This window comes from Tripterygium wilfordii, chromosome 10 (genome assembly GCF_013401445.1).
Source record: "Tripterygium wilfordii isolate XIE 37 chromosome 10, ASM1340144v1, whole genome shotgun sequence".
Taxonomy (NCBI): Eukaryota; Viridiplantae; Streptophyta; class Magnoliopsida; order Celastrales; family Celastraceae; genus Tripterygium; species Tripterygium wilfordii.
This window is the reverse complement of record NC_052241.1, coordinates 1,829,699-1,840,520: the sequence shown is the minus strand read 5'-3', so window position 1 is coordinate 1,840,520 and position 10,822 is coordinate 1,829,699. Positions and strand designations below refer to the sequence as shown.

Sequence of the window (10,822 nt, the reverse complement as noted above, 5' to 3'; positions counted from 1 at the left end):
TTGTGTCTCCTTCGCAAATCCATATATGGCCTCAAACAGGCACCTAGGGCCTGGTTTACTGCTCTTCGAGATGCTCTTCATCAATTAGGCTTTGTTACCTCCAAAGCTGATTGTTCTCTTTTTATTTATACTTCTTCTTCTGCTATTCTTTATCTTCTTGTCTATGTAGATGACATAATTCTGACTGGCTCTAACAATGCTCTTCTTCACAGGACAGTAGCTGCTCTTGCCAACAAATTCTCTCTCAAGGATCTTGGGGATCTCTCATACTTTCTTGGAATTGAAGTTCTTCGCACTCCTAATGGGTTGTTTCTCTGCCAACAGAAATACATCCGGGATATTCTATCGCGTAGTCACATGCTAGACTCCAAGCCAGTAGAGACTCCTCTTCCATCTAGTCTGCAACTGTCTGCTCTTTCGGGCACCTCTCTATCCGATGTTTCTCTCTTCAGACAGATTATTGGTTGTCTCCAATATCTTGCTCTCACTCGGCCCGACATTAGCTTTGCAGTCAATCGTCTCGCTCAGTTCTTAATTAGACCTACCACTTCTCACTGGCACACACTCAAGCGTTTGTTGCGCTATCTCAAAGGCACTCTCAGTCATGGGATCTTTCTGCCTTCAACTGGTTCATTGTGTCTTCAAGCTTTCTCAGACTCCGATTGGGCCGGCAATCCTGATGATCGCTCATCGGTATCATCGTACATCATTTTCCTGGTAAACAGTCCAATCTCTTGGCGGTCGCGCAAACAACGGGCAATTGCGCGTTCCTCCACAGAAGCAGAATATCGCTCTTTAGCCTCTACCGCTTCCGAAGTTATATGGATTTCTAATCTGTTACGGGAACTCCGCATTCGATTCATTGTACCTCCTGTTCTTCGCTGCGACAACTTAGGTGCCGTCCATCTGAGTTTGAATCCAGTTATGCACTCTCGTATGAAGCACATAGCCATTGATCTTCACTTTCTTCGCGATCTAGTCAACACCAAAGCTATTGTTGTGCGCTACATCGACACTCACTCTCAATTAGCAGACATCCTAACCAAATCTCTTCCTCGTCACCGTTTCACTCATCTCAGGTCCAAGATCGGGCTTCTTGACGGAACCTCGATCTTGCGGGGGCGTATAGAGAATACTACCTCAAAGCCCAAGTCAACACAACCCAAGTCAGATAGAGAAGACACTAAGCCCAACTCATGCAAGAAGTACAAGCCCACTAAGTCCATGTCCAACGGATAGTTTTCGAATAACCTTAACTTGTCTGATCTTTCAAGAGTCAACTCATGCAAAAAGTATAAGGCCACTAAGTCTATGTTGGCCACTCATGAAAAAGGTAAAAGGCCACTAAGTCCATGTTGGCCACTAAATCCTTGTTCAACGGATAGATTTAGAATACTGTAGTTTGTCCTTATCTCCGATCTTTAAAATATTACTCTGTCAGAGTTGTGCAGTCGAACGTTAAAAATTGTACAGATGAACGTTGATACTCTGTGTATATAATACTTGTAAAGATCTTTGTTTAAGATTGAAAAATAAATAAGTACTAACTCTTTTAGATGAGAGGTGGACTTACTCAGCATCTATATGATGGGGAGCTTCATGACATGGTTGATAGTGACAACAACTTAACATGGAGGTGGTTTGGTTTCATTTAATTAGCCTTTTTTGTTTTAAGAATTTGTGCATTGCAAATTGTTTAACTCTTTTTTTTTTTAAATGTTTTAAGCAGTGAATTTCAGCTGGAGCCCGTTAATTTTGAGGTGTGCTCCACTGACAAAGACGAAGACGAGACCTGAAGATAGAGCGTTCCTTATTTCGTTGTTTCTCGTGTGGGTGTGTGTCCGTTGTTTCATAATTTCTTTCGTTGAGTGTGTGCTAGCGTCGTGTTCGTAGGGGTTGTGTTAGAGAGGCCTTGTGCCTTGAGTTATGTCCCTAATTAGCCAGCCTTTATTTCCCTAATTAGCCAGCCTTTTCCCAAGGATGGCCCAGCAATTGTTAATGAATGAAGCCCTAGTGGGTGCATTAAGGGTACTATTTATTTACATTTACAATACAGGGAAGTTGTTAAGGTTCAACGATGATGCACAAATATTGGCTATATATATGAAGAAAATTAGTTTTCATCAATCAACGAAAGAGAAAAATCTCACAAGCATATCCTTCCTTCATCAATATTCAAACAAGGATTGCTAAAGAGCTATTGCTCCATCACAAGACTCAGAGTAGAAGCAAATAATGTCAAAATGCACTGGATCCATCATATGGTAAAACCTAATGGTCGACAAACATTTACATTTCCAAGGAATTTAAAGACAACAAAATTCCAACTAGCCTTAGGATTCATATTTCAATCATATTCCATTAACAATAAATAAAGGCTCTACTTTGATCAATATTTATAAGCGTTCTTCGGTTCTTGTAACACAAATAAAAATAAATAAATAAATTAGAAGCTAATCAATACTACAGTCTCCAACAACACAAGACTAAAATTCAGTGGTAGACCATTTTAGATCTGCTGAAGGTCGACTCCATGTGGGTTCAATCCAAAATGAATTATTTCCATGAGGATTACCACAGGTGCGAGGGCAACTGCTCTTGTCCCAAAAATGCCAACCAACAAGTTTATCACCATCTACTGATGCACAGCATGCACCGACTGGCAGGGTATCCACCCAGAACTGGTAGGGTTAGATAAGTGGAAGAGGCTCTGAGTTCTATCGTTTATTAATTAAATGTACAAAGTTAAACTGTTAAAGCCGAGTCTTTAACAAGTTACCCGCGAGTAGCTCATGGCACAAATTGATAACTAGCCCAGTCCATAGTAATGTCTTAACGGGCCGAGAGACTAATGAGCTTAACACGAGCCAGGCACATCAAGAACGGACGAAAAATAAAAACATCGAAGCCCGGGATCCACAAGAAAAATAAGTCTTACATGCTTGATTTAGCGTGGCGGCCATTTTCGTATTTTACGATTTACAGGTGACTTTTGCCATCAAGTCATTTATAACCAAGCGTGCCAATCGATCTAGGGCCTAGGGTCACCATTTTCCTCGGCCCATTATTAGCTCCAAGCATTACAGATGTCGTAAACCATGCGTATAAACAACGTCCATATATGACCTTTCTACTTTCCGGATTGTTGGCTCGCACAATCAACTTATGAGAGAAAGACAACTGTGTCCTAAAGTTCATTCCATATAGGCAATAGAATCACAGCTGATAAAACTAACCACCAGAACAAAAGAAAATGAGAAAAAATCCCCAAATGCATTACATCACAACCTCATTAACATAAGCTAAAAACCAAAACCGAAACAGGAGTCGGATAGGGGATTACTGCGAGATGAAGAAACTTAAGCTGTAGCACCAGTGCTACCCTTGCCTTTCTTCCTCTGAAGCTTCTTCATATAGAATTCCAGTTCCTTACCCTCCAATATGTACCTATTCATACAAGTGTTCAAGAAAACATCCTTAGCAGATATTTGTGACAAAAAATTGATTCAACTTTCAACAACCATAAATCGAATGTAATGCATGCTTACCCATCAGCTCTGCCACATTGACCTGGACGGGATGAAATACATGCCATCAATCTACCAGCACCAAATTGCTCTTCAATGTGGGAATCAAGTTTACGATCCTTTTGGCGTTTTTCAAGCTTCCTAACGACATGGTTGCTCTTCTTAGTTTCCTCGGACACAGTTTCTCCCTCCTATGATTGATCACCATGAAATTAAAAGATGATAAAAGAATTATTAATGGAGGATTTAGGGGAGGTTTCTCTGCTATTAACATTAGAGACTCCAGGTTAGTTTGGCATTGCTCATTTTCGCATGATTTGCATATGTTAGACAAAAATTTAAACATTAAGCAGTGAGAAACCAATCCTAACTTAGAAGAACACCATGAACCAGTTTGACTCGTACCAAGCACAAAGGCAAATACAGGAATAGGTGAATATTTCTAAAAAAAAATAACAGAATAAATACAATTTTTTTAGAAGAATAAATATAAGATTAGAGAGACACATGCAGTGATGTAGAAGCACATGATGACAACATGATGGTCAACAAAAAAGAGGACCATAACAGGATGTCAGCGACAATTCTTATGTTTTCCACCCTTACTGCTGCCAGCTTCTTTAGTTGGTCACTAAAGAATAAGAAAAACTTAAGTATCACGCAAATGGCATACCTCTGTTGTTTCTTTCTTTGCTGCCAACCTTTTCTTTCGACCAATGTCAACACCATAGTGCTGAAGGTACCATTGCTTAAATGGAGCCGCATCCACTTGGACAATTGCACTCTTGACCAGAGTTTGTGTCCTAACAAGCTCATTGTTTGAGGCATTGTAAACCACATCAAGAATACGAGTCTTGCGGGTAACAGCTTCACTGCCCCAAGAATAATTCCCAGTGTCCAACCTCAGGGCCCTCCACTTCACATTGCCTCCTCTTACACGAACTCTCCTGACTGTCTTGTTGCTTGAGAGCTTAGTATTTGCAGACTGCCGACCAAGCTCATACCTGAATAAAGCAGCCCAAATTTGATATCCATAAGTAAAGATTATGCCTAACCTAATATAGATCGTTGAAAATCATCCAAACAATGAACAGAATGAAAGATATATCCAGAGAAATGTAAAGAAAAATAAAATCTGTAATATAGTTGACACCTCAATTGAAGACATGCATAAACAATAATAACTAAATTATACATAAGACTCAACAGATAAATGGAGCCATCAATTCACAGGCATTTCTACGTATTTTCAAATCGACGTGACACATTGATACCAGCAAAAAGAAGACGGGAAAAGATTAATCTAAATTGTTCGTTTTTACTCAAAAGTGAATATATCTCGTGATTTCAGCTATTCAGAGAAGGAGAAAAAAAATGAAAGCATAACAATGAACCGTCGTCTAGAGAACAGAGAATTAAATCAGATATAAAACTCATAACTTGGCCATGCTTGCAGACATTCAAAACAAAATCCAATCGACCAGGCTTAACATGGATATACATTAATATACACTAGTTATTGTCATGCCAAATGCCAAGATTGGATGTATGTCTAAGGTTGCTAAAGATTCACTTAGCCGCTAGGTAATGAGAATGCAAGAGTATCATTGAAACTGAGCACAGATGTGAAATACAAAAGTGAGAGAAGGAGATAGTACTTTCGCTTCTTCCTCCAGGCTTTCTTCTTACCACCGGTGCTACGCCTCTTGTGCATGGAGTCCCTGGAAATACCTGAAAAACGATGCCAAATCCATCGTTAGAAGATATCGAGGACATGGAGAAATTGATTACAACTGTTTGCATTCTAATCATCAGATGATAACGCTCGGATCATATTAGGATATAGATTTGTCGAGCTTTACCCATCTTGGCTGAGCTCCTAAAGCGAAGCCTCCTTCCCTCTCCTCCGCACGCTGCACGCAGTTTCTCAAAACCCTAGTTGTGCCCTTGTTATTTATACGAAGGATCTCAACGTTGTTCGCGAGCGTTGAGGGTATTCACGTCATTGCATGATCTAATGAATTAGGCCCATTCGGTCTTGTTTATTGGCCCATTGCTTTTTTATTAAATAAATTTTAATAATCAAGAGTATTAAAAGATGGTATAAAATGCTGAAATATGTAAAAGCTTGTAAAAAATTTATTATTGAAAGGTTAAAAAATTATTATTTAATAATCCCCGACCAACGAGAAGTGACTCGATTGATAATAAATTATGTTAGACATATGTGCGTTCAATATTCGATTCCAATGTAAAGCATAACAAATAGTCTTACTAGGGATTTTCAGGAACAAAGAGAAATTATCTATAAGCTCGACCAATTCATTCCTGAATAACAATCAATAATCACTGTATAAAAAAGAGTAAAAACAAAATATGCACAGTAGTGTGCATTTATTTAAGTAAATATCCCAAAAATGAAAGATTTTCCATCTCAGTCCAACAATCACTGGATGAAAAAAAGAGCAAAACAAAACATTAATAACACTGTGCAGGTAAATAATAAATATCCCAAAATGAAAGATTAAGATGATGAAATATGTAGCTAAGAAAATGAACAATTACGAAGCACTAACTTGGGAAATTTAGATTTGAGCTGCACTGCAATTTCACCAGCAGCCTTTATCCGCTCCGCAAAGATGTGTGTCAATGGCCTCCCCTCATATGGTAGTAACATATATTTGTATACAGGATCAATGATAATTTCCTCGAGCATGACAGCATTCTCAATCAAATATGTGATCATTTCGATGTCCGTTGCGCGCCCCACAAAGCCAGCAAGTTCCACCACTTTAAGACATTGGTGAGGACGTTTTGGGGCCTTTTCTACACTTCTCCTTGCGCTGTGATCAAGCTCATTAGATACTAACTGCATCAAGAACAAACTAAAAGTTATAGCTTGCTTGCTTGCTTTAAGTGAGATAGTTACTAAGTATATTTTTAAAGAAAAAACTATAACAGTAACACTCACCATTAGTACAAATCTATGCAAGGAAGGAGATGCCTCTATCAAGGGAGGAGCTAAAGCAAGAAGTCTCTCTTCATCATTTGACTGAACCAACAATTTCAAATTCTTGAAGTGTCAACACAGGAAAGTAGAGAACTGTACTTTCCTAAATAACAACACCAGACATGAACAAGAAAAACACAAATGAGTAGAAATCTTTCAATCAACATATATATAGGAAAGAGTATATATATCATTAGGCATATATAGTTTAAGGTGCTTATATACCTGGACATGAAATACATGCAGCGTAAGTGTCTCTAGTTGAAAGGCAAAATTTCGAAGCTGTAAGAAGTTTCGCATAATATATTCACCATATAAATCCCCACAATATAATTCAACAAGGTTGGGGACATTCCCAAAAGAGACTTGAGGTCGACAAGAATATATGAATGACAACAGATTTGTCGCGGAAATATATATGCTTTTCAAATGCATGCAACGCTTTATCTTCAAGTGCTTCGAGCAAAGTGATTGACCAGCAACTTTAAGATCAACAAGAGAATCAGAACCTATTACACATAACTTTTAAGGATACCGGCAAGAAGATAACAAGTATTCAATACCATCTCCACTCACATTTACTTCTTTTAGCTGGAGAGTTCTCAGGGAACTAAAATCAGGAAACCCCACAATTAGATGAGTAGGCAATCTTCCTACACTGTTGCAGAATAGAGGGAAGGTGTACAAACATCTGTAAGTCCATCACAAACTCTTTGACTTTCTTTTCACTTGCAAAGTTCACCCATCTATCGAGATCACGTTTATGATCTTCATTCAAATCAAATCGAACCCTGAATTCATCAATAGTAGAACCCTGATATGACTCCAAGACACGATTTATCCAATTTACATGTCTAAGTCTTTCAGCATTAACCAATCTTATTGTTCTCCGGTTTACTTGTATTGATACTTCCGCGTCTAGCTTATGTGGAGTGTCAAAGTTCAAGGAGGGAATAAAAGCCCACACTTTACGCCACCGACGTGAAAGGACACTGGTCCTTGCTGCTTCTTTCACTGTCATGAAAGATAGTATGAACACCAGAACGCCATCGGGCAGTTCACTAATCTTATCATCCTCTACATTATTTTCTTTCTTTCTCTAAAATAACATAAACCCAATAAGAAAAACAGGATTAAATTCAAGATGAACACAGTAATTAATGCAATTTGAAGCAGAGTTATGAAAGCCACCTTGTGTTTCTTTACATGGAAAGATCTGCATGGCCTTTTTCTTCTTCCCATTATCAGCTTAAACATTGTTTGTATAGCTGAATATTATTATCTGCAAAGAATATATAGTCAATAAGATGTGTAGAAGCAGTGCGATGTGCCACTTGAAATTGCCAAATAGAAGAAAAATAGCGAGACATACCAAAAAGCTTTGAACTTGTGACAGAGACGTCGAGACAGAACCCTAAACTAGCTAGAGATTCCGTGAAGCTTCGAACTTTGATCCCGCGGCGAATTGTTCGCCAATAGACATGGCCTGTTATAGGATGCAATTTACAATTCATGGGCCTGGGCCTTGTGATGTGAATGCGAGTCCAACGCACAAAAGTCAAAATCAGATTTTGTTCTTTTGAAATTTTATTTAGAGATGGTAATTTACGATCTTGATTTTAGTCTTTTAGGATTGCCCTAAAATCAAAAATCAAAAATCAAAAATCAAGATAATAGTAGATTATTTATAATATATTTATACATAAATCCAATAGTAGATTATTTATATTGTATTTATACTTAAATTATATAATTATAATTATAATATTTATTATATAAATATAATTTAATTCTGTAGATTCAGTTTTAATCAAACAGTTATTTTTATAAAAATGAAAACCGACCATACTTTTTTTTTTTAAAATTTTGACACCCCTAAAATTATTGTAATTTAAAGAATAAATTTATTTATGTCTTCATTCTCTCTTTCGTTTCTAGGTAGAATAATAATTAGTTTCGGGTGTTGAACTTGAGACCTCAATATATAGAACAGTAGAACATACGTACTAATCATTAAGGGATACTTATTCTCCTCTCCTATGTAATAATTTTGTTTCTTTAAAAAAAATCGGGGGTGGGTTGAAAACTTCAGCCCAGCCCGTAACAAATATCATTTCGGGCCTAGCATGGCCTTGGTCAACGGGCCGGGTCATTCCGAGCCAACAGGCCCTTGGCCCGTATTACACCTCAAAGTAAGTTGGAAGTACAAGGTGAAAATTGAAAACATCTTGAGACAATAAAATCAACCATGTAAAGAGATGTTACTTAATTTCAAGCTACATATCTATATAAATTCATTATCTTCACCGAAGAAAAGCCACATATATAATACTTGCGAAGGGATGTCTGACAAGGGAGAATGTTTGATCAAAACCCTCATCACTCACAAGGGAGAATGTCCTCTAATGTGTCGAACTGAATGTTTGAAACTGCAACAGGGGAGCAAAAAGAAAGTCATGTAACCAACAAGGATGCGAAAATGCGTTTCAATGGATTATGAGATAATCAATTCACCAATCTGCATTGTAGAGTATTACTGTATCTACTGTTGTAGATTTGTCATTGTATCCATGCATGAATCCGATAATGATCCTCAGTAGCAATGAGGTGTTCCCAAGTGAGCCGAGCCTGAGGACCAAATAGAGGTCACCAATTACCCCTGCCTATTCCTACCCTATTTCTCATCCTTCAGGTCTGGAAAATCAATTTCTGATTGCTCTCCCAGCGGTAAACCACTCCTTTGGTCTCAACGAATGTAAGAATGTGATTCCATCTCCGGAGAGATTCTCTGACAATGTTCAAAACAATGTATCCAATCAAATAAATAGCAGCAGCTCTTATGGTTTACCTCACAACCGAATCAGCAGGATCTAAATGCTTGCTCAGCCCCTGAGCTCTCCCACAAAGGAATTTATTAATCAATCGAATGAAGAGTACCCGAACCTAGTCTTGATTCAGAAAATGCAAACAGTTCAACAAGATCTTAAAACTCTTCTCTCCCATTGAACGATCTTTCTTTTTCAATTCCTCAAGCAATTCCAGAGCTTCACTACCTCTACCTTCCCTGCACATCCCCTCCAAAACGGTCTTATAGGTTAACAAATCCGGTTGCAGAGAATTCCCCACCATGTCCAACAAAACCTCAATTGCATCCTCAAACCTCCTCTCCATTGCCAAACTGCAAATCAAAACCATAAAAGTACTACCACTGGGCACCATTCCTTTAGCCCTCATTTCCTTATGAAACCCTAAACCCTGCCCCACCCTCCCTTTCTCACACAACCCTTTAGCTATATACCCAAACGTATACTCATTCGGTTCACAACCATACAAACCCATTTCACGATAAATCCTAATCGCCTCATCAACCTCCAAACACTTAGCATACGCTTTGATTATCATATTCAACACAAATGTGTCCGGTATGACACCGGAAGCTTTCATTTGCTTATTGAGTGACTTCACCGCGTGCAAATAGACGTAACATACATTCAATTTATTGAATCTCCTAAGCAGTGAATTTAGGAGTAGAGTGTAAGTCTCGAGAGTGGGTTTACAATCATCTGACCTGAACATCTTTTTGTAGACATCGAAGGCCCGATTGAACATCATCTTCCGGCCGCAACAGAAGCGTATTATGGAGTTATATAGAGGGACACTCATCTCACAAGCCCCCGCGAGGACCTCCTCGACCAGTGTCTCGGCTTGGCGGTACCGCCGGCCGTTGATCATAGTCTTGATCATGGTCAGGTAAGTCAAGTGGTTATGCTTGTATCCGCGCTGCTGGGCTGTCCATCGAAAGATGTCGAGAGCGAGATCCGGATCCGACTGGGCACAGATTGCTTCGTCGACGTCGGGTGGGGTGAATCCGGGTTTGAGTTTTTCGATCCATGTCTCGAATTGGGTCTCTAGGGGGGTTCGCGTTCGGGTTCTAGTGATTGGAAGAATACAGTTTTCGTCTGCGGTCGGGGATTGCGGGTTCTCGGGAGAAATGGAAGATAGAGAGCGGTGATAGAGTGATCGGAAATTGAAGAGACATTTGGGATCATGAACTATGTGGAGCGAAGAAAGACAACAAAATGGAGGAGAAAGAAGGTTATGGCTTCTGATAGAGGAACTAAACAGGCGATATAGGCTGGCAGACCTCATCACCGTCTCCGTCTCCGTCTCCGTCTCCACAGAGTAGAATCGTTGGAGGCGCAGAGTTGCAGGTTTTTGCTTGTTTTGGGGAGAGCTGGTTTACGGTGGGGAATTTTGTAAAAATGACGTCCTTAGAAAGTCAAAC

General features: G+C 39.1%; 3 protein-coding genes across 5 annotated transcripts; all 3 read right to left on the bottom strand.

Moving 5' to 3' along the window:
- Window positions 1-3,092: 3,092 nt before the first annotated feature.
- Window positions 3,093-5,512, bottom strand: LOC120007208 (40S ribosomal protein S8-like). The gene is made up of 5 exons (XM_038857412.1): window positions 5,390-5,512; window positions 5,186-5,258; window positions 4,201-4,531; window positions 3,549-3,718; window positions 3,093-3,447 (listed from the first exon to the last, which is right to left on the bottom strand). The coding sequence occupies exons 1-5, from the start codon at window positions 5,391-5,393 to the stop codon at window positions 3,360-3,362; spliced, it is 666 nt and encodes a 221-aa protein (XP_038713340.1). The 5' UTR covers window positions 5,394-5,512; the 3' UTR covers window positions 3,093-3,359.
- Window positions 5,513-6,871: 1,359 nt separating this feature from the next.
- Window positions 6,872-7,558, bottom strand: LOC120008036 (F-box/LRR-repeat protein At3g58900-like). The gene is made up of 3 exons (XM_038858541.1): window positions 7,227-7,558; window positions 7,073-7,147; window positions 6,872-7,019 (listed from the first exon to the last, which is right to left on the bottom strand). The coding sequence occupies exons 1-3, from the start codon at window positions 7,556-7,558 to the stop codon at window positions 6,872-6,874; spliced, it is 555 nt and encodes a 184-aa protein (XP_038714469.1).
- A 1,211-nt stretch (window positions 7,559-8,769) lies between these two features.
- Window positions 8,770-10,781, bottom strand: LOC120007207 (pentatricopeptide repeat-containing protein At3g25210, mitochondrial-like). Of its 3 annotated transcripts, none has more exons than XM_038857410.1 (2): window positions 9,052-10,781; window positions 8,770-8,966 (listed from the first exon to the last, which is right to left on the bottom strand). In XM_038857410.1, the coding sequence occupies exon 1, from the start codon at window positions 10,684-10,686 to the stop codon at window positions 9,481-9,483; it is 1,206 nt and encodes a 401-aa protein (XP_038713338.1). In that variant the 5' UTR covers window positions 10,687-10,781; the 3' UTR covers window positions 8,770-8,966; window positions 9,052-9,480. The 3 variants fall into 3 exon arrangements, with proteins under 3 accessions (XP_038713338.1, XP_038713337.1, XP_038713339.1); XM_038857409.1 differs by having other exon boundaries at window positions 9,075-10,781; XM_038857411.1 differs by having other exon boundaries at window positions 8,770-9,757; window positions 9,821-10,781.
- Between the last annotated feature and the right edge of the window lie 41 nt (window positions 10,782-10,822).